The sequence below is a fragment of the Lineus longissimus genome, chromosome 13, assembly GCF_910592395.1.
Source record: "Lineus longissimus chromosome 13, tnLinLong1.2, whole genome shotgun sequence".
NCBI lineage: Eukaryota > Metazoa > Nemertea > Pilidiophora > Heteronemertea > Lineidae > Lineus > Lineus longissimus.
In genome coordinates, this window is record NC_088320.1 from 7,262,279 (window position 1) to 7,283,932 (window position 21,654).

The window sequence follows — 21,654 nt, forward strand, 5'->3', positions numbered from 1 at the left end:
TTAAGGTAAGGGGTCTGAACATACACGCTTCACTGTCAATCTCTTTTCAATAGGTTGATTCGTAACCCTATGTGACGAAGATGAAAACTGTCACCGACAAACAGTATCTTGACAGTCCTTTCATCATTTGATTCACACTTTCTCAGGGGGATGGACGACACGCGGCTGATTCGTATAACTGTGGCAAGAAATCATGTTATTTGGACATTGATTATGTGAATAATATATATGTCAGTATAGCGCCCCGGCTTGTAGGAAATCCGCGCACCGTGCTGTGTTGACTGATTCTGGGCCCTTGAACCTGCTTAGCAGGGTTTCAGGCAATAACATGGTAAATTGGCGATTCCCGCGGCGATGTGCAATAAAAGTGTTATTAGCTTCATCTTGTAATAACCGATACAAAATGCTGACCTTAGCCTTTAGTTATCTCGACACTGGCCCTCATGTGGTAAATAACGGCAAGAGACTTAATCTTTCCTTGAACCGTTCAGATCCTGGAAGACACGCAGCCGCTGACTGTTGTGTATCAACCGTATATAATACCGGGTACATGCAATATATGGCACCCCAAGAGGCCGCTTCAAAATGGCAACCGGTATTCACGAGGACGACCTGTATTTACTAAGACGGCCCATGTACATACCTGAAAAAATCCTGGTGTAACGTGTTTTGTTCTTCCCCATGTTTAAGTGTTCCCATACAATAGACAACTGAAGAAACCATGACTTTTGAAAATGTGGAAATAGAGAAAAAAACGTGTCAATTCGTCTTTTACGGCGTTCAAAAACAACGAGGGGAGAGACTCTGAGACGAAAACATCAAATACGCGTCATCGGTTCTCATATATAAGCAATTCACGCTGCCTTGTGGCGTTGATATATACTGTACATGTAATTTCTTATCAGCCACTGAAAAATATGCATAAATAACGCAGTTTGTCCGTGATTTACTGGCTATAATAGCCACCAATTAAACGAGTAAATCCTTCAAGCGAGAGCAACGGGGAATCTCAAAGTGACATTTCTATGTGGACGTCGGTTTCAACAACCTAGACCATCTGAAACCCGACTACAACCAGTTGATTATCACCGAGAAAAAATATAATGCAGATTTGGGATGAAGAGTCAGGGCTCCGGATCGAAGAGTTGAATACGATAGCCTTGATTTTTTTCTGTGTAAACAGAAAAAAAAGTAAGCAATAATCATAATACATGTATTGCCACGGGATTTTCATACTGTAAAATACATGTTATCCCTGTAGGTCCATTCCTAACCGTTTTGTCTCTTCCAGTGAGTTATTGCCACTGGCTAGAACATTGCTACTGCTCAAGTTAATGATCGGTAGTGAAGAATTTGGACCTGAAAAAATTCGAACTGTTTGACAAATCAAATCGGTTGTTATTCTTGTTGCTTTATAGATAGGGGTATCCTTATAATATACATTGTACGTGTAACTCGTTGTTTACTTCAGAAAGGGTTCCAACTGCCCTGCCAAATGCCAGACATTTTTCAACGCGATGAGAAAGCGTGCTATGGACAACGGCGACCTTGGAGATCTGAGGTAGGCTAACTTTTAGACGACCTGCATTTAGCAAGATGCCCCATCCTTGTTGGCTGAACTAGGAGCTATTCCATGACGTTTTTAGTCTTGATCGAGATGATCAAATATTTCTTAGATCCGCCCATATATACAATGTACTCTCACTTCGATATTTTAGAAGCGATGCCTCATGGGAGGAAGAATTAAAATATTTCGTGACAAAAGTCTCCATTTTCACACGATGACTATAGATCTACATAATGTACTTACCTCTCTGATGCCTTTCCCCATTTTCCCTTTCAGCTTTGACGACTACCTATTCATGAAGCTTCTTGGCAAAGGACTATAAGTTTCAGACTCACTCTTAGATTGAAAATGTCAAAGGTAAAAGATACGAGATTGTGTTGTTTCAGGATTTCTGTATACAAGGGGGTTAAACAGGCCAAAATTAAAAAATACAACGCGAGCGTCCATTCTCCAAGCGACGTCAGTTGTAATCGATCGTTGCCAAGTCTCACTCGATTTATTGACTCATGAATGTAAAAAATTCGATAGGACCCAACCCCACTGCCAATCAAAATTGAACATGTTTAATGACATCGAATGGCCATGAGGACCGGTCTTAGATAGATCGGTAAATTTAACTACGGAGTATCATCAGAATCTATAGGATATTAAGTAGGCCCACGTGGACAATTTTACTAATACTCTGTCACGATTTCAGTGATGCTGGCTAAATTTTAGCATCTTCCCTTTCTCATTGCAGATATATGGTATCAACTACGAAGGACCGTCAGCTGAACGATTGAAGGCTGTTTGCGGTTGTGCTACATGACAGACTGCCTCCAATGGAACGCGGTGTGTCCTGGAGTGGACTTGTGATTTCTTCTGTTGCGATTGTTTCTTAAAAGCTTCGTTTAGTTTTGTAGCGTTTGTGGTATAGCTCATGTCTTTTTGGACAATAATTTTGGAAGAAACAAAATGCGCCAGGTTAATACCTTTGACCCGGCTATGATTGCTTGAATTTCAATGTTGGCGCCATTATTGCTGTAAAGTTGGCAGGAGTCGTCTTCTCCCGACGTTTCACTGACAAGTAACATCGAACAACATAATGGTAAAAATAACGCGTGTTTCAGACAGTGCTCTGCTCCGAGATTCCGGACGAAATTCACAAGCTGGTTCCCTGGAACATGAGCTCGGTGGAACACGACGCAGAAAACCCAGATGCCGGCTTAGTCCGTTTTCTGATGAGGCGGAGCTGGGTCTGAAGCGCACCAGGGACTTCCAGCGCTACTGCCAGACAACTTCATAGCGATTGGAAGAACCTGAAGGAGGCACCCCTACCCAAACAAGTCTGATCCCCACCGAACAGGCAATCTCATAGAGATTGTCATCAGGGACTGTACGCTCCTAAATCCGTGGCGGCGTTCAAACGCCAGTCTTTCCTCACTTTTAGATAATTTTGTAACCACTGCGTAGCATCCTGTTATCAAGCTTTTTTACTCCTTCGTCATATACCGACAGGCGGAGTTTATTGAAAACCACTGCTTATGACCCGATGCAGCTGCATAGGAGTTTACCTCCGACTGCTTCAATTATTTAACTTTTCTATCATCGCCTCGTTTTGAGTTTTGTCATTATTGAAATAAATCAAAACATTTAATCTGCGTTGTACTCGTGCGTTCTTTTCTTCAGGCGGCCACTAGACTTCAATGCAGTTTATTTGTCATCCTGATCGTCCTTTCCCTGTACCGATAAACCGTTCACTGTGTGTACAGGAGGGGGGGGGGGAGGGGGATACATATAATCTTGCGTACGTACGCAACCCAAGAACCACTTTCTGAACAAACTAGAGAATGCTTCAAAATGCTTAAATGATAGATTACTGTGATAATCAAGGGAATCATACTGTATTGCACATGACACCGGAACTAACACGCGATAAATTCGTCTGGGTTCTGATGACACTCCACTACAAGGTTTATTGCCGTTTTCCGCGCCGTTTTCCCACGCGTGTGCCATGTCAGCGTTAATGCGCAGTCCGCCCGCCGACCCGACTGTGGCGCCGCAGGAAGGAAAATCGGCAATTCATCGAGTAATGAAGTGGTCTCTAGGCGTACGCTCGTACAGTAAGGGGGTCTAAAAATCGGCGTTTTCGTGCGTACGTACTAAATGGATGCTCCCTAACCTCATCGTGATCACGTGAACAGACTTCCAACCACACAGAACCAACCAACGTTTATAGCGTTGACCTCAATAACTTGCACTGTAACATGAGACGCCCATCCCTTATTGAACTTCCTCAATTATCGTCTAGACTAGTGCACTGACATCAAAGGGACACAGGTGGCCCGACGGGGCATCATATTGATTTCACGGAACGGACTGGACTGGAATAAGGCTAGGACGTCAAACTTTCGGGCGGTTGATGTGCTTTGTTGTGGTTACTGGTTCGATTCTGTTGGATTTTTAAAATCCTGTACACGTTGGGTGAACAACGCCCAAAGTTGACCCCGTTCGGATCTGCGGTTATCAAACTGCGATTGGACAGGGATATTTATTCACGGCCGGATTCTTCGGTTCCACTCTGTGATAATGGCTTAAGGTCAGCCTCACGACCACAGTCATAACACCAGGTTGAATAGTCCCGCGGCCCAGACGGTAATCGGTCCCGCCACTAAGTCCAAAAGCGTTCCCGTCAATAGCATTCCGCGAAGATGACGTCACTGCAGCTTCTGCCCTCTATTTCCCCATCGCTGAATTACAGGCAATGTCGGACAAACATGCGGTTTCGTAATGGATTCAGGCTTTCTAACTAGGGCAGTTAGATTCAATCTGGCACATGCCCGAGTGTTGGAAATACGACATAATTGTTCTGAATATTTCTCTCTCTGACTCTATGGTATCATTCATGCTAAAAACAATGCAGGGTCAAAGATAATTGACTTTGAAATAAGCTCAAATGCGTAGGAATAAGTGTCGATGTCCGACTGTCACGTGACTAAAACGTCATCAATATCTTGTGCAAATGACCTTGTGAGCTATAAATAGTAACTTCGCGGCATGCTATTCGATAAGGCCCGCTGCAATTCATGACTGGAGGCGAGCTTTATTGAATGCAGGTGATGCAATCCAATGATGCAAAACTTGGCGTCTAGCGTCCAAAATCTGCGTCCAGGTTTTACCAACTACCTATAATGAGATGGGCAAGTACGATGACGGAAAATATCGGTACGACACCCAGCCGAGTTTATAGCAAATGTTGAGCATATTACTGTAAACCTTTATATGTTTGTGTCACATATTTTTGACGATTCACGCATGGTTGTTTGTTTAGAAGTGGATATCCGATGGATTACAGACGCCTATAAAAACAGTAATTTTACTGGAAGCGGTACATGTATCCTCTCGTACATTGTAAGGGGCCCACACTTTTAATTATCAAGGTCCTTTGCCTGCCGCTATAAATTACTCCACGGTGCAGCGAGTGGGCAAGACACCCCAGATATGTTTCAGGAACATGATGTGTTAACATGTATTGCATGGCAAGAAATGTTAGTTATGACCAAAAATAAATGTTCTGATTGATACTTATACACTACAGGGTGGTGCTGAAAAAAACCTCATCATTTTGATTTCCTCAAAATGTTGGCAAATCTTGCAGTTTCCTATCGATTTCTGCCAAGGATGGGATTCCACAATTAGTTTTGACTGTGAAAAACATTTTCAAAATGTCAGGTTTTTTTCTGAACCACCCTGTTAACGTCGAAAACCAGGCAATAAAATGACTGAAATCAATCATAGTTTCACACTTCTTGGACTTTATAACCCATTAAAATCTTGCTCATACACAAACGAACATGGTCATATTGCGACACACTAAATCATAAAAAAATCACCACAATTCTAGTTGACCTATACAAGATATGAACAAGTTCGTATGCACAATCTTTTCTCAGAGCACAGCAGGTAGGGCACAACTCTTTCTCAAGGAAATAGCACCAGGGGTTTGAATATCTATCACACAGGTCAAATCCTGGATTTGCAATCGGGTATAGATTTCAACCATACCTTGTATAATGCATTAGTCGGGCAGGATCGCCAATTGGCGAGTTGCAGCCAAATTAGGCTACTTCACCCCTTCATACCGGTCAATTCGACTGTGCCAACGACATGCACCACAACCAGATAAACAGGTAACCGGTGTCATTTCTAATGAAATAGCCAGGGCCATTGTGCTCACCTCATGTGGAGGAAAGATGGATAAAGAGCATGGTATTGCGTTATGTAGTGTTAGGTTTGATGTAGGTCCAAGCAATTACAATTTCCCCAAAATGGCCAATTTACAGTACATTCGACCTCTGTGACCTTGAAAAGTAGGTCAAATCAAAAAAGATCCGGGTGACACATTGAATGGTTGTTAGAATTAAATGTACCTATGATATAAAATTGGTGCCAATCGGGCAAGTAATTACTAGGAATAATGGCATTTTGAAGAATTTAGGATTTGGCCCCCTCCCTGGAGGCCAAACGGCAAATCAGATCGCACCAAACGTTGGTACCTGAGATCACCTGACCAAGGGGTACATGTGTACTTAATTTGTGATCAATAGTCATTGCAGTTAAGAAACGTGCCATAGTTACGGCCTGAAGGCCAATTTACGCCATCTGACCTCTGTGACCTTGACAAGAAGGTCAAATTAAAAACCTGTGTGACATATACTGTATGGTGGTTAGATGTACCCATGATATCAAATTGGTGGCAATCGGGCAAGAAGTTAAGGAATAATCACATTTTTACGGTTTTTGGATTTTGCCCCCTGGTGGTCAAGTTGTGAATCATATTGGACCAAACTTTGGTCCCTGAGATCACCTGACTAAGGGGTAAATGTGTCCCAAATTTGGGATCAATAGTCATTGCACTTAAGAAACGTACCATCGTTACGGCCTGACGGCCAATTTACACCATTTGACCTCTGTGACCTTGAAAAGTAGGTCAAATCAAAAACCCCTATGATATGTGATGTATCCTTGCTAGAAGTACCTACCATAAATTCCTTATTGAAAACGGATCATTAATAAGACACATATCACACTTTTTATGTTTTAAGTTTTGGCCGCCTGGTGGCTAAGTCATGAACCAGACCAGACCGAAATTCAGTGTCAGAGTACCTCTGACCTAGGGGGTCATGTGTACAAAGTTTCAAGTTCATAGCACAAGCGGTTAAGAAACGTGCCACACAGGATACGGACGACGACGGACGACGACGACGACGACGACGGACGCAGGGCTATCGTATAGACTCCTACGGTGAGCCAAAAAGGCAACAATTGTATTGCTTTAATACCCCAAAGAAATGTGGAGTCATCGGCAAAATCACATCACGAGAGCAGAAAACGCCAAACTGCTCAAGAAATAGGCAATTATATGCTTTTTTACAAATTGTCTCTGACCTTACAGAGACTTATACAGTACTTATTTCATGCACCGTTCAAAAAACATTTGGGCCCAAATTCATAAAGGGCGTTTAATGGTTAGACGTGTGTAACTTCTCTCTAATTAGTTTCAGGGCCTATTCATATTCTGTGAAGATTTACATGATGGACCTGAATCTGTCTATTCAGTAGTTAAACGCTGTTTTAAGCTAAACGCCCTTCATGAATTTGGCCCTTGGTGTAGTACAAAAGCATTTGATGCATACACATTCTCCACTAAGGACAGTGTTATCGGTGCATTATAAAGTGTCCCCAGATGAAGTTCTAATGTATTTCTATGAATGTTCAGGCTCAAGGCTTGGCCAAAGTAGACCTCTACCTCGATCTTCGATTATTTTTTTGGGACAGCTTGAATTGTTTTGGTCACATTCATATCTCCTGCACAGAAGACATTTCCGAAGTTTCCCATGCCACTGATGTTGCTTGTCTGCCGGATTGTAGAAGGTTCACCCTTAGCAACACCTTTGGGAGGTCTGGACTTATTTCTAGTTACTGTGGTAACTGTTGGCATCACAATGGAACCTTTCTTCACGGGTACCCCCTCAGCAGCCTGAGAGGTTCCAGTTGGTCTTTTGCCTTTTTGTTGTTGGGCCATCGTTACATCTGTGGCCTGTGAGGTTTGGCAGATAGTCATTTCTCCACCAACAAAGACATTTCCCATGTTACCGAATCCGGTTATATTTGCATTTTGGATGATGGGTGCTGTCTGCTGGGCCACCGAAGGAGGCTGCTCCGAAACCGGAGGAGGATCTGGGTAAACAGGTTGAGGGTTCTGTGGAGCTCCTCCAGCGTTCGGATACATGCTTCCAGAGGACAGAGGCGGTATGCCAGGTCTGCTGCCAGTGCTGGTACGATCACCTGAAACCAAATACCCTCAGTAGTATTTTTCTAATAAGGATTGTGAGCATTTTAAAATATATGTGACACACCATATCAAAATGGGTAGTGGCATTTGGGCATATAATATCGTCTGTGTCTTCTCATAGAGAAGGCCTGGTTCTTTCATTGGTCTCACAGGGATACTCGTAAGCTAAGGCAAAAAGTCTGAAATATTTTGTTGTTGCAATCTTATCATAACATCAGCACTCACTTGCACAAAAACGCCTCTCAGATACTTATTTTTGGTCCAATTAAAAATATTCAAAGACCTATAGAGTATAGAGACAGAGATCTTTCTATTCCAGCTATCAAATATAGCATTAGTGAGAGAAAAATATCTCAAATCCGCCTTAAACATCCCTGTGGTCACTCACCAATTGGCTCAGGTATGGGATCAGTTTCAGGAGGATCAATATGCATATTGGACACGCCATCGGTAGTCTCTGATATATCTCTCTGGCTGACTGGAGGCTGGTTGGCTCTGGCTTCATCAAAATAAGAACTCGTCATCCCCTCTGGCTGCGGGTCTGAATCACACTGCATATTCTCTGCTTCGGAACTTGTATCCTCTGGTTGGCGACGTGGAAGAAGCTTGGCAGGCTGGATGATTGGCTGCTGATTTTCCACCTCATTTTTCTTGTGTTGCACTTCCCTCGGGTCCACTTGTTGTTCGTTCATGTCGGAACTCCGGCCTTTTCCGTAATACCCACTATTACCATCTGCACCATGATCCACAGCGTCTGGGATGGATAAATTTTTGTGCTCTGTGCCACAGGCACCACCAGATTCTGTCTCTTTGTGACCTCGGACATCAATACTGGAACCTGGACCCATGTCTGGGTCTGGCTTCTTGGTCTCCTGTCGATAGATGTTGGTTTTGCCTCGAGTTTCGTCAAAAGGCTTTGCTGGAATAGGGTGAACTATGTTGGTGAGAAAAGGCAATAAAAACACACTGATATAACTTGAACCCAAAGCCACGGAGCTCATTATACTTTGAAGAAGTTCTGGAGTCAGTAGGCGAACTGAACCACTTCGCTATGATATGAGTGACCAATACGAGTGACCAATGTTTTAGTCCGGTGTATCATTACAAAAGCGACATGGACCAAAATACTGGTGTCTTGATGCGATACACAACAATGCAAGATGAAATTCATGGATTGGTGTTACTACATTTGTAACACAGCGGAACCACCCTTCACAGACACCTCTCTATTAATGACACTAGTTTTGGTCCCAAAATGGTTGTTTCCATTCAATTTGACCTCTCTGATCAGGACACCTCTCTATTAAGGACATCACTTGTCAGTCTCAAGGGTGACCTTATTTTTTTTTTTATATTTATTTAAACCTCCAAACAGGAGAACAATGACAAGTACAATAGATACATAAAAGTTCAACAAATATAAAATAGTACATGATTAAAAAGCTCGTACCAAAAGTTTGACCAGCCCCCTCTCGCGCGACCCCGGGGAGCAGTATCTGTCGTCGAGGAGGAGAGACCTAAGAGAGTCAACTACGCCATCCTCGCCAACAGAGGCCACGCCAACGGGGCAGAGCGAGCGGGGACGGTCTGAAAAAGCAAGAACAGCAGGCGACACGTGATGGGAGACATCGTGCAACAGTGTACCAGCAGTACAACCACGCCCCGTTAAAAATTCAGCCAAAAGAACAGCGTTAAGAGCACTAGCCGGGGACCGACGTTTAAAAATACGGTTAAAAAGTAATAACTTACTATTGAGGATCACAGAGGAGACAGGATTAACAGAAATGGCTTTCAGAAGCTTGCCATGGTGTGATCGCTTCGGTAAACCGAGCACCCGTTTAAAATTATTACTCTGAAAACTGTTTAAAATAGTCAGATCGTGTTTGTTCATATACACGCTAGAACATCCAGAGATTGCAATAGGTAAAATAGCGGTTCTTAATAGAGAGGTTCTACTGTATTACAGTCATTCAAAGGATTTTGATTATTCATTTTTGCAGACCCTGCTCCATGCAGATCAATGCTACGCGGTTTCGTTGTGAGTTAGAAAGAGAATAGATGAAGACACTTACGCAAATCGAAATTGGGTGCCGGAGGAGGAAAATTATCCTGTATTTGCTGTACATATTCAGCTAATTTAAGAAGACGATTGGATTTAAACAACATGATGAGCTGTCCATATTTCCCAACAGATATTATTTTCTCACTGAAAAGTGAAGAAAAGATAACTCTAAATTTAAAATGAGATTAAAATCATCATAATTTTAACATCTTTACCAGTTTGAAATGTAAATTCTCAGCGAAAAAGAGAGAGTTTACACAAACTAGGCCTACTCTACTGTGTTGTTATGTCTGCCTGGGCTGAGTTGTTCAAAACAACGTTAGGTTTAACGGAGACGTTAAGTCTTAATGTGAACATTTCAGTGGGTTTAACTGAAAGAGAACGTCCTTAAGGATGCTTAACGTTGCCCCTTAGGGATAACGTGACTTCTGTGCTTTTGAACAACCGGGCTCTGAAGGTTATGTTGTGATTCTGAATCTTCCCAAGCCTGTGATCACAGGCTAGATGGAGAAAACATCCTTCGAGCTGCTTGGAGAATGTCATGAGTGAGCATACCTTATACTTGTCCATCCAGTTGAAACATTAGAACAATTTATAAAGGGTTGACCATAGACACCACCATTTTGGCAATAACATGAAATCCTAAAGCAATTAGAATTAGTACTCACTCAAATCGAAGGGAAATTTGTCAATTTCAAGGGTGGGAGGCTGTTCTCAAGAAAACAAAGAACTGACTCCCATCCTTGAAATTTGCCTTCACTTTGGTTTGAAAGAGTTCTTATTGCTTTAGGATGTCAAGTCCTAGCCAAAATAGTGGTGCCGACTTTGCCACTTTCCTCGGCAGAAATCATGTAGGGCTTCCGGTCAGGTGGCAAGCTTTGACTAATCAAAACCCCTGTATGTGATCATGGCCTGAGCGTGCTGTCTGTGCCGAACAAGCATGATAGGTCTCTTCTGATTGGTTTATAATACCGGTCAGGAAGTCCAAAATTGCTGCTAGAGGAAAGTGGCGAATGGTCAAAGTGTGAAAAGAATTCAACAAAAAAGGCTAACAATTTAATAAGTTTTCGAAGTGGTAAAACAAAAAAACACTCACCCGACGAGTTTAAGGAATATATCAGAAAAGTCGCTGACGTGATCCTCTAGGAATTTGGGCTCAAGAAGACCAAGACTTTGAATAGAATCTTTTAATATTTTTAAGTCTCTATTTGGGATTTGTCCATTAAGATATCGCCTGAGCTCATCGTGTCGATGTAGACTGCTGCTGTTCTCGATGTCACGTTCCATGATGATGCAGTCAATATAGCTAAAAGTGAAAGCGTGGAATTATAGCCTGTGTGTAACCACAGGCCAATGAGAATCAAGGGTCAGTAAGTGGTAAAGGGATCATAAAATGTCCATGAAGGGTTAAGAAATAAGGAGAAGAAATCTGCATAGGTCCCGTGTTGACGTCATTGGATTTCTTGCTCCCTCTTCTAGTTCTACCTGAACCCTTTTTTACAATGATTTGACCCCTTGCTCACACTGACACTTGATTCAGTGGCCTGTGGTGTACACCAGGCCCAGTATAGTAGGGTAATCATAATATCTGTATACAGTATACTGTAAGCGGCACCGTCTCAAATTTCCAAATAGGCCTGGGGGGGGACAATCGGGGACAATCAATTATGCCATGTATGTGCACTCCAGGCAGAAGTACACTACATGCTGCTGTAGTACTATTTAATACATCTTACTGTACATCACTTGTGACACTAGCTTGTAGCTATGAAAGTCGTAGCTAGTGCCTGGTGGAGTCATAGGCTATGTGCATGATGACCCCATCTGACCGACCAAAGCCGCCTAATCTACTAATTCACTGCATTAAAAACCGAACCCGGCAGATAAACTGATGCTAGCGCATCCATACATAGTGTTTAACTGAACCAAAATGCAACTGAATGTGTATTAATTACCCAAAACTGGATAAAACTTCCAGCACCCACAACGCACTCCATCAACAAATCGGAAACTGGGGAATCCCCACGATTTATACAGCTTACTGCACATCACTTGTCACACTAGCTATGATGATCCCATCTGAATGACAAAAGCCGCCTAATCTGCTAATTAACTGCACTAAAAACCGAACTAGGCAGATAAACTGATGCTAGCGCATCCATAAATAGTGGTTAACTGAACCAAAAGGCAACTGAATGTGTATTAATTACCCAAAACTGGATAAAACTTCCAGCACTTCCTCAACGCACTCCCGCGACAAATCGGAACTGGGGAATCCCCACGATTTACTCCCATTTCATCCATGACGCCACCAATCGATAACTAGCTGGAAGAGCAATGCGGACCGGTGTGAAAGGGTTTTGGACTTTATGGGGCGGAGAGTCCGGCGAAGAGTAAAAAATCTCTACTGCTAAACTAGAAAGAAATCAGTGAAGTAGAGGTTAGGGTACCCAGGCGCAGTCCCATAGCCAACCACAGGTCGTGGGTTCGACTCCCGGTTAATCTCAAATGACGTGCAGAGACCATGCAGGAGTTGTTCCCGACGCGGACAAGGCATAGAATTAAGTGCTATGCCCTTTTAATCTTAAAATCACTGAAGGTCATGGGTCTCTATTCAACTATACCTTAATCCGTCACCATACAATTGGGACAGCTAATTTTCCCGCGGTTGGGGTGGGGGCATGGAAGACAGAACACGTTTTTCGGATGAGTCGGGGGCGTGTGCGTCCTCTTTTCGGCCATATTGAACCTCCATTTCTTTATCAGCCTGGTCGGGCCGTGTGCAGACGATCAATGACGTCAGTCGGTCAGAGGCATAATTCCAGAGGAGCCGCACCGCCAGCCGAGTGATATCAAGGAGAGAGACCAGAGACCCTTGGACGATTTACGGCTGTGGAGACGGAGACAATTCTCGGAGAGCATGGCCGACGGGTACGTATGAATTTCTTTATTGAATATGGCATATAATTGCAGCACTCTTGCAAAACTGACCTGGATATTCATAAAATGTTGGGCCTACTTTCTTTCTATTTCACACCCACCCCCATCATTGCCTGAAAAGCCTCTCGTTTTATCGGTTTCTATCCATGTATACATGTACATGCTCGGTCAAATCGATGAGCGAGTGGGTGGGTTTGGTGGTTGTGGGGTGAGGTGTTACGATGGGGCTTAGTACGGGAATCCTGCCCCATTCCCGCGTGTTTGTGTTGGTCACTTCACTTTAGACGTGGGGTATGTCGCTAATTAGAACCCCACTTTATTTGCAACTCTGATCGACGTGGAGACGTAAAAGTCAAACTGCTATTTAAATCGTAATTTTGAAGAAAAAAGTCAGGTTAAGTCGTTACCACAATTCAGTTCCTGCTAAGCCTACATGCCTATGCCTGGAATTCCGACATTGTCATGTCTGAAGTTTTTCCAAATATCAATAACAACGTATAGGTTGTTATTTGCTTTACCAGAGGGCTACCGAGCAGTAGCTATTTGGTGCCTAGACATACGTGTATACACTTACTTTACCCCCTTAAAGCCTATAACTGCTAACCATTGAGGACGCGTACAAAAACCGCTATGGACAGGCTATGTCGCAATCAAGGACAGGGGCATAACAAATGGCGCTAAACACTCTCTGATGAGTGTCCTCTAATTAACCTCTTAACGAAGACGGGGACGGGAAACCGAAAGAGTTCCAAAGGCAAAGCCGATTGGCAAGGCAATAACACGCGACTAAGTGTCTACTGATAGTCTACAGTGTGCCACACTAGGTTTTGTATAAAACAAATGATTTTATATCACATCCGAATGCACTCTCGTATATAGGCCGAGGTTTCAATGTTGTCTTTGCCGACACAAATTATTTGCCAACTCTAAACCGACGATCCATATGAAGCGCATCACACAGCACAGTTCACAAACTTTTCTTGAATTATGTGAACGCATTTAGACATTGGCGAGTCTTCTGTCGATCGCCAACCAATTAAATGAGGGTCTGGGGGGGGGGGGTCGTACCGTAAGGGTACTGTAAGCACCAGTGGGCGTCAGGAATTTTTAACCATAGCGCGACCTAGCTCGCTCATCCTGGCACCAGTTATTTTCAATATACTCCGCCTCTCGATACATACTACAATGTAGGAGTATCAAAAACCTGTGTCTCAGGATGCCTTTCGCCGTATCTACATGTACATGAATCTATCGTTGTATAGTGTTACAAATACACGACGACAGAACAGAAATATTTGCAGAGGAAAAGTTATGACCGCCGACCGGACGTCTGTCCCCAATACTCAGCTCCACAACATGATCAGGAAAAGCACGTCAAGTACCAGACTGTCGTGTGACTTCCGATTTTTTAAAGGAATTTATTGTGCAACATACAAGCATGAATTGTTGACTTTGTGCAGTTTATGATCATGACGAACACTTGTCGCAGCTGAACATGTGTGATGTTGTGTTGTTTTTCGTCCGTTTGCCGAGGCCTGATATAACTTATATTGTCATGAATGGATCGCATAATGGTCATGTGGGATGGCCGACTGATAATTATGCCTACTAGTATTTCTATATCCGCACTCCTACTAAGGCTACCTCTTGTTCAAGCTTGAAGTGATAAAAAGATAGAAGGAAGACTACAATGTGGAAGCAAAAGCTGGGGAGGCCAGATAAAGTTACGCGAAGACGCCAATTGATGTCTCCACCAGCAGAGTACATAGGCATTATGCACCCTTACGACGAATACGTCTCTGGAACTGTGCAGAGCCACATGTGTTCGACACCCTGTAGCTCCTGCCAATATATAGCCCCCTCTAAGAAGCTTATCAGGTTATGCAGCCGCCCCTACACCGGCAGCGTTAATTCCTCGTCAATTTGGCTAATAAGCCCAACGAAGAAACTCAAATGATTCACTTTGGTAAAAGCATCTATGGTATCTATATCTGAGTCATTCACACAAGCATCTTCACTCTACGACGACAATCTGTCTCCTTACAGGGAAGCACCAAAAACTTGCGCAAGATGCGACAAAGAGCTCAGGTAAGTCAGTAAGAAACAACGGGAGTGTGTTTAGCTACGCAGTCCAGAGTCAAATTGATGATTGCATTTTCCAATTGATCGAGGTCCGCCCGGAACGAAACATAATCGTACAGCGAAGAGAGTCTACCCGCCTTCGTGCACGAATGGTTTCAAGTGTGGTGAGAGAAAGGCGACATGCGGAAGGGCAGCGCCCTCCTGTACCAATGGTGCTAGGTGTGGTAGAAGAGTAAGAGAAAGGTGACATGTATGGAGAAGGGAGGTGCCTTCTTGTACCAATGGTTTCAGGTGTGGTAGATGAGTAAGAGAAAGGGGACATGTATGGAGAAGGGATGTGCCTTCTTGTACCAATGGTTTCAGGTGTGGTAGATGAGTAAGAGAAAGGGGACATGTATGGAGAAGGGAGGTGCCTTCTTGTACCGATGGTTTCAGGTGTGGTAGATGAGTAAGAGAAAGGGGACATGTATGGAGAAGGGAGGTGCCTTCTTGTACCAATGGTTTCAGGCTTGGTAGATGAGTAAGAGAAAGGGGACATGTATGGAGAAGGGAGGTGCCTTCTTGTACCAATGGTTTCAGGCTTGGTAGATGAGTAAGAGAAAGGGGACATGTATGGAGAAGGGAGGTGCCTTGTTGTAATAATGGTTTCAGGCTTGGTAGATGAGTAAGAGAAAGGGGACATGTATGGAGAAGGGAGGTGCCTTCTTGTAATAATGGTTTCAGGCTTGGTAGATGAGTAAGAGAAAGGGGACATGTATGGAGAAGGGAGGTGCCTTCTTGTAATAATGGTTTCAGGCTTGGTAGATGAGTAAGAGAAAGGGGACATGTATGGAGAAGGGAGGTGCCTTGTTGTAATAATGGTTTCAGGCTTGGTAGATGAGTAAGAGAAAGGGGACATGTATGGAGAAGGGAGGTGCCTTGTTGTAATAATGGTTTCAGGCTTGGTAGATGAGTAAGAGAAAGGGGACATGTATGGAGAAGGGAGGTGCCTTCTTGTAATAATGGTTTCAGGCTTGGTAGATGAGTAAGAGAAAGGGGACATGTATGGAGAAGGGAGGTGCCTTGTTGTACCAATGGTTTCAGGCTTGGTAGATGAGTAAGAGAAAGGGGACATGTATGGAGAAGGGAGGTGCCTTCTTGTAATAATGGTTTCAGGCTTGGTAGATGAGTAAGAGAAAGGGGACATGTATGGAGAAGGGAGGTGCCTTCTTGTAATAATGGTTTCAGGCTTGGTAGATGAGTAAGAGAAAGGGGACATGTATGGAGAAGGGAGGTGCCTTCTTGTAATAATGGTTTCAGGCTTGGTAGATGAGTAAGAGAAAGGGGACATGTATGGAGAAGGGAGGTGCCTTCTTGTAATAATGGTTTCAGGCTTGGTAGATGAGTAAGAGAAAGGGGACATGTATGGAGAAGGGAGGTGCCTTGTTGTACCAATGGTTTCAGGCTTGGTAGATGAGTAAGAGAAAGGGGACATGTATGGAGAAGGGAGGTGCCTTCTTGTACCAATGGTTTCAGGTGTGCCGGATAAGTCAATAAGAGAAAGGGAACGTGAATGGAGAAGAGAGACACATGTATATTTTCATGTGTCAGAGCAACTTTCCACAGGTCCTATTGATCAGGATGAGCGTCTTGCATTAATAAATCTGCTCCAAGCTTGCTCTGGGCTACGAGTTGTGAAAATGAAACTAAGAAATGGAACAAGGTACTAAACACTTGAGGTTGTGCAATCTCGATGCATACACGGTGCTATAGATCCGTGGTGCATTGTGGGCCAGAATAGCACTTGTGCTTAGGCACTCGAGTTGTCCAAGAGTCGTTTTTCAATGACATTTTCTTGTTTTGTGCAGTCAAGGCAGCTTCTCAATGACATTTTCTTGTTCTTTGCAGTCAAGGCAGCTTCTCAACCGCCATGAACAAACACTGGTGTTTAGGCCACTTCCGATGCTGTGAATGCGACGAGAAAATATCGGGGACATTCTACCCCCGGGGAGAGGGCGAGGACAGGAAGCCCCTTTGCAAGAAATGTGCCGGGATCACCGAGCAGAATGACCCAAACACTGGATCCTGCACTGCTTGTGATAAGGCAATAACCGGGGTGAGTATGCGGCGATGACAACAAGAATCGGCATACCCTCTTTGGAGTGGGTTCCGGCCTGACTAAAATGTAAAAAGAGAAATGAAAAACCCATGCAGCTGATAGATTTGCCGCAGTAAGTGCCGACACCCGGGCGCCCTGGAACTAGTGTGATGACGAAATGGATAGGCACACATATAAATTGCTCGTCAAGCAATATCGAGGGTAGCACAGACTCTGTTGCGATTTTCGTCGAACTGGGTATGGAAATCGCACAAAAATGTGCACTGCATGATAAAGTACCAATAATACGTGACCATAATGTCTTTCTTTTTAGAGTGTGCTCATTGCACTTGGGAAAAAGTACCATCGCGAATGTCTGGTGTGCGCAGAGTGCAAGGAGAGCATGCAGGGCAAACCCTTCTATGAGAAGGACAACAAGATTTATTGCAAACGAGGTAAGAAAGTTACAGTTGGATATTACCGTGAAGACTATATATACTAGTACAAGGTATATATCTGTTCAGAAACGTTGATGCAAGGGTCCATTTGAAAACTGAAAGGTCCACGCCGTGAATTGTTTCTAACGAATCGTTTCGTTCCTTGCCAAATCGGCGATGAACGTCAATCCTAAAGTTTCTTCCTCTCAATGGATAATACGAACAACACCGGTAGGTTGGCACAACCAAATCAGGGAAATAACTCTCTTAGAAAACATTTTCCCATCATTGGATCCGCCAAAGCTGCTAATACGACAAATAATCCATATAGGTCACGCACCTATATTTAAAATTTTGGCGACAGACTGGGGTGAGGTCAGCGTTTGAGCAGGTTTCGAGCAACGCTTTGGTAGGACGTACCGGTATACATTGCCATCATGATAGTTACAGCAGGATGAGGGCCGTGATGTTCAATGTCACCATGGGTCATGTCGTGCAAGTTTTCTTTTACAGATTATGGTATCGTCTGCGGCAATGTGTGTGGAAAGTGTGGCGAAATTATCGAAGCAGACCAGGAGATAATCAGAGCTTTGGACAAGGTCTGGCACGATGACTGCTTCAAATGCGCGGTGAGTTGAGTCTCCCAAGGTGATGACGTAACAGGGGGACAGTATTTCAAAATGTTTGATGTATCAAAAGGCGATTTACGAATGTCGCGTCTATGAATTAACCCAAAGCTTGGGGACATGACAGACCTTCGCAACTCGTACCTTGCCGTTCGTAAACGCTGCTAAACCTCTCTATTGCCTGTTCGAGGGAAAATTCAACACAGTCGCCGCAGATCGGTTAACCGTTTGTCTTTTGTCTTACAGGGATGCAACGGCGACCTTGGAAACTCGTTCAAAATGAAGGGTGAGCTCCCGTGGTGCGGGTCATGCTAGCTCCTGGAAAGCTTGATAAGGAGATATCAATATTCAAGACATTTCAAGTTGAAACATTCATATTGGACACTTCGAATTTCAACCCATCGCCAAGGGCCTTGCCTAGTCATCAGTGCAACTAAGGTGGTTGCTTTTCTTATCATGTGATCGAAAGCTTTGCCAAGCACCGGGTTATGATGTACGTTTGGTGAAAATCCGTCTATATACCATTTAATTCGAGCATGCACGCATGTATACAAGAATGATCAATAAATGTAGTCGCTTGCCTAACCAGCAATAATTGCAAATAAAAAAGCTCTCAAATGACGTTTTATCAGACGTTTATTGACAATATCTAATTGAACGAGGTGGGTTACGATGTGAACAAAACAGTCGCCAGAGAACGTACGACTTAAAGCGATTGTCGCCCGGCCAACGTTTTAGGTTACTCTTTTGTCGGCGGTTGACGTGAAAAGGGATCTTTTCTCATCTTTTCCCCGGGGTCTTTGGATGTTTCAAAGCTCCGCACACCGGTGAATAGAAGTTATGCTTAGTTTAGCTTGATTTGATCTAACTCGTGCATGCTTCCAATGAACCTTTTAAAGAGCGCTTTTCCATGTTTGCCTGTTCACAGCGTTTTTGGGATATCAATACCCGATCTCAACATAAATCAATCAGGGGTTTCAAGGTGCAACCATGCACAAGGAACTCACTTAAACTCGACCAGTAGACCGGGGGAACCAAGCCGTAACTCAGCCGGTAGTCGAACCCACGACCAGTTGATGATTAGGCCAACTCTCTTCACTATACATGTAATTACTAAACCGCAAAGTGCTAAGTTTGGCAACGGATGACAGCGAAAAATCTCTCTGGTGAAGGATATCGAAGGGAAGAATGAAAAAAAAAAAGCCGCTCCTGGCCGGCTGCATGGAAAGAAAGTTCCATTGCGTTCATGTCACACAGGTATGAAAGGAAATGTTGTCCACCGAACAATAAGAATTCTATCGCCGCCAGACACTCTCAATCTCCGATTTTCATCAACACCAAATACGCCGGACTTTTGAGGACAAAGAAACAACTAGAATCAGGTGCCCTGATAAGAACTCTTTAAGTGTGTTTTCAGCCAAAATCGGTTTTAATAAGCGGCCTCTAATCGCCCAGAGAACCGATAGAGATTAATTTACAACTCGTTAATTTGATTTGTTTTCATAGCGGAACATGAGGCAGTCCCGTTTCATAACGCAGCAATCAATCAAAGCCTTTACTCCACTCCCCACACTCAGTGTTTGACGTTGAATTGGGGTCGAGTTCTGAGCTTTTTTCTACCCGTCGGATCCCTGTCAGTAAGCAAAATTAGTAGTATCGAACACTTGTTGACCCCTTTGTCAATCTTAAAGGAAGAGTAAACTAATCAATTTTGATAACCATTTCGGCAAGTATAAATAATGAAGCCTATGCGACTCTGTTAGAAGATGTTGTGGTGTCTATGCGTTGCTTTTAAAATGGAAAGTTAAAATGCCACAGTAATATGATGACGTTGAATACCATGCCGAATCTCAACTTGAAAAAATTCAAAGTGTCTATCACCTGGAGTAAATGCGTGTCTGAGGAGGAGGAGGGATGGTTTATATTGACAACAGCATAAAACCAAATTTGCATAATGATGGTCAGAAAAGCAGAAGAATTGAAATATGCAATAGAATATAGTGGTTTTGAATTCTTGAACCCATCATGGGCACTGGTCTGCGAACAGCACAGAAGGCTGCAGTGTAAATGAGGCGAAATGTTCGTGGTAATGACTGGTTCGATTTATATTTCACCCCGGTCGAATCCGGCACTGCGCATTCAGCGCGCAGTGGTCTGTGGGTTGCTTTTGTACCCGCATCCTATGTAGCAAGCTCGGTTGACGGATCATCGTCCGTGATGATGACGGATTATGATACGTATTATCGTTAGTGAGACGCTGGACAATCAAGTCGATCCGTCATCCCCTATATATACCGGGTAGAAAATAATCATTTCGGATGCCATTATAACGCGGTCTTCTGGAGAAGACAGTCACATTTTGTGAAGGTCGGCCGGGATCTCAATTCGGCCATTTTTTAAAATTTTCCTATGATACCGAGACTCCAGTAGAAGTAGAATGATGGACCGGAATTTCCCGTTTCTTTTACTGGCTGGATTCTTTTGTCGGCTTTTCGGTAAGTGGCTCTTCTTTTATCCCAATTACCAACGAAATTCATATAAAAGGGGCTATTCAACATATCCATTGCAAAGTTTTGAATGGATTCAAACGGTGGGGCAGGATGTAGAGATTCATTAGAGGTACATGTAGGTTTTTATGAAAATCCAAAAGCCAAAATTTCTCGACATTCTGAACCCGAACTATTGACCTTCCCTTGACAATGAAGATGATCGATAGCATTATTCCCCAACATAGATGTTGTGCCCATCTTCGGCGCAGGCCTACATTATATTGGTTTTTACAGCGGTCACCTGTTGACCGCTGGTCAAGGTCCGACCATTTTCGCCAGAACTTGAAATCCTAAAGCAATCAGAACTTCCGCAAAATTAATTGAATGCCAATTTTAAAACATATTTATTTATTTATTTATTTATTTCGTACGAAGTACAATATGAGGCTGTTCTTTACCACTTAGGTCGGAATGAGTTCTAATTGCTTTCGGTTAAAGTTCCAGCCAGAATAGTGGTGCATATGGCTAACCCTTAAACAAGCCGACTAACATTTTCTCTCCAGACATAGTTTTGGCACAGAATCTTGCACTAAGGAAACCAGTGGTTGCCTCGCTACCCTACAGATCCGATGCAATCGGCTACAGTGCTTCAAACGCCGTAGATGGTTCCAACAAGACCCATGGCTGGTATTGCTACACATCCTCGGACCGGCCCTCAGATAACCCGGCATTTTGGAGAGTGGACTTAGGGCAGGAGTACAGCATAGCTCAAGTGAGGTTACTTCGCAGAGACGACTGTTGCAGTAAGTAGGCCTACATACTTCCGTCTTGATAATGTTTGTATTGACCCCGATTTGGGCCGAAAAGTTTCAAAAAGTGCCAGTTTGCCCCCACAGAGCCTTTTGCCGCTCTTGACCAGGTCTTTATTTCCCCTACAGCGACACGATTCCGCTACATCAAGGTCCTGGTATCAAAAACCATATCTAAGGACGTTTACACTGGCGCTGAAGTTTGTTACCAACATGACGAATACCCCGAGG

The 21,654-nt window shown here is 43.5% G+C and overlaps 2 protein-coding genes across 2 annotated transcripts; one reads left to right on the forward strand and one right to left on the reverse strand.

The window, feature by feature from the left end:
- Positions 1-5,340: 5,340 nt before the first annotated feature.
- On the reverse strand, positions 5,341-12,230 carry LOC135497570 (uncharacterized). The gene is made up of 5 exons (XM_064787322.1): positions 12,174-12,230; positions 11,060-11,269; positions 9,974-10,107; positions 8,290-8,820; positions 5,341-7,894 (listed from the first exon to the last, which is right to left on the reverse strand). The coding sequence occupies exons 2-5, from the start codon at positions 11,248-11,250 to the stop codon at positions 7,368-7,370; spliced, it is 1,383 nt and encodes a 460-aa protein (XP_064643392.1). The 5' UTR covers positions 11,251-11,269; positions 12,174-12,230; the 3' UTR covers positions 5,341-7,367.
- A 508-nt stretch (positions 12,231-12,738) lies between these two features.
- LOC135498049 (PDZ and LIM domain protein 7-like) lies at positions 12,739-18,753 on the forward strand. Its single transcript, XM_064788198.1, has 6 exons — positions 12,739-12,894; positions 14,950-14,991; positions 16,873-17,080; positions 17,397-17,517; positions 18,013-18,128; positions 18,372-18,753. Exons 1-6 carry the CDS (start codon positions 12,884-12,886, stop codon positions 18,438-18,440), a joined length of 567 nt encoding a protein of 188 aa, XP_064644268.1. The 5' UTR covers positions 12,739-12,883; the 3' UTR covers positions 18,441-18,753.
- The last annotated feature ends 2,901 nt before the right edge of the window (positions 18,754-21,654 follow it).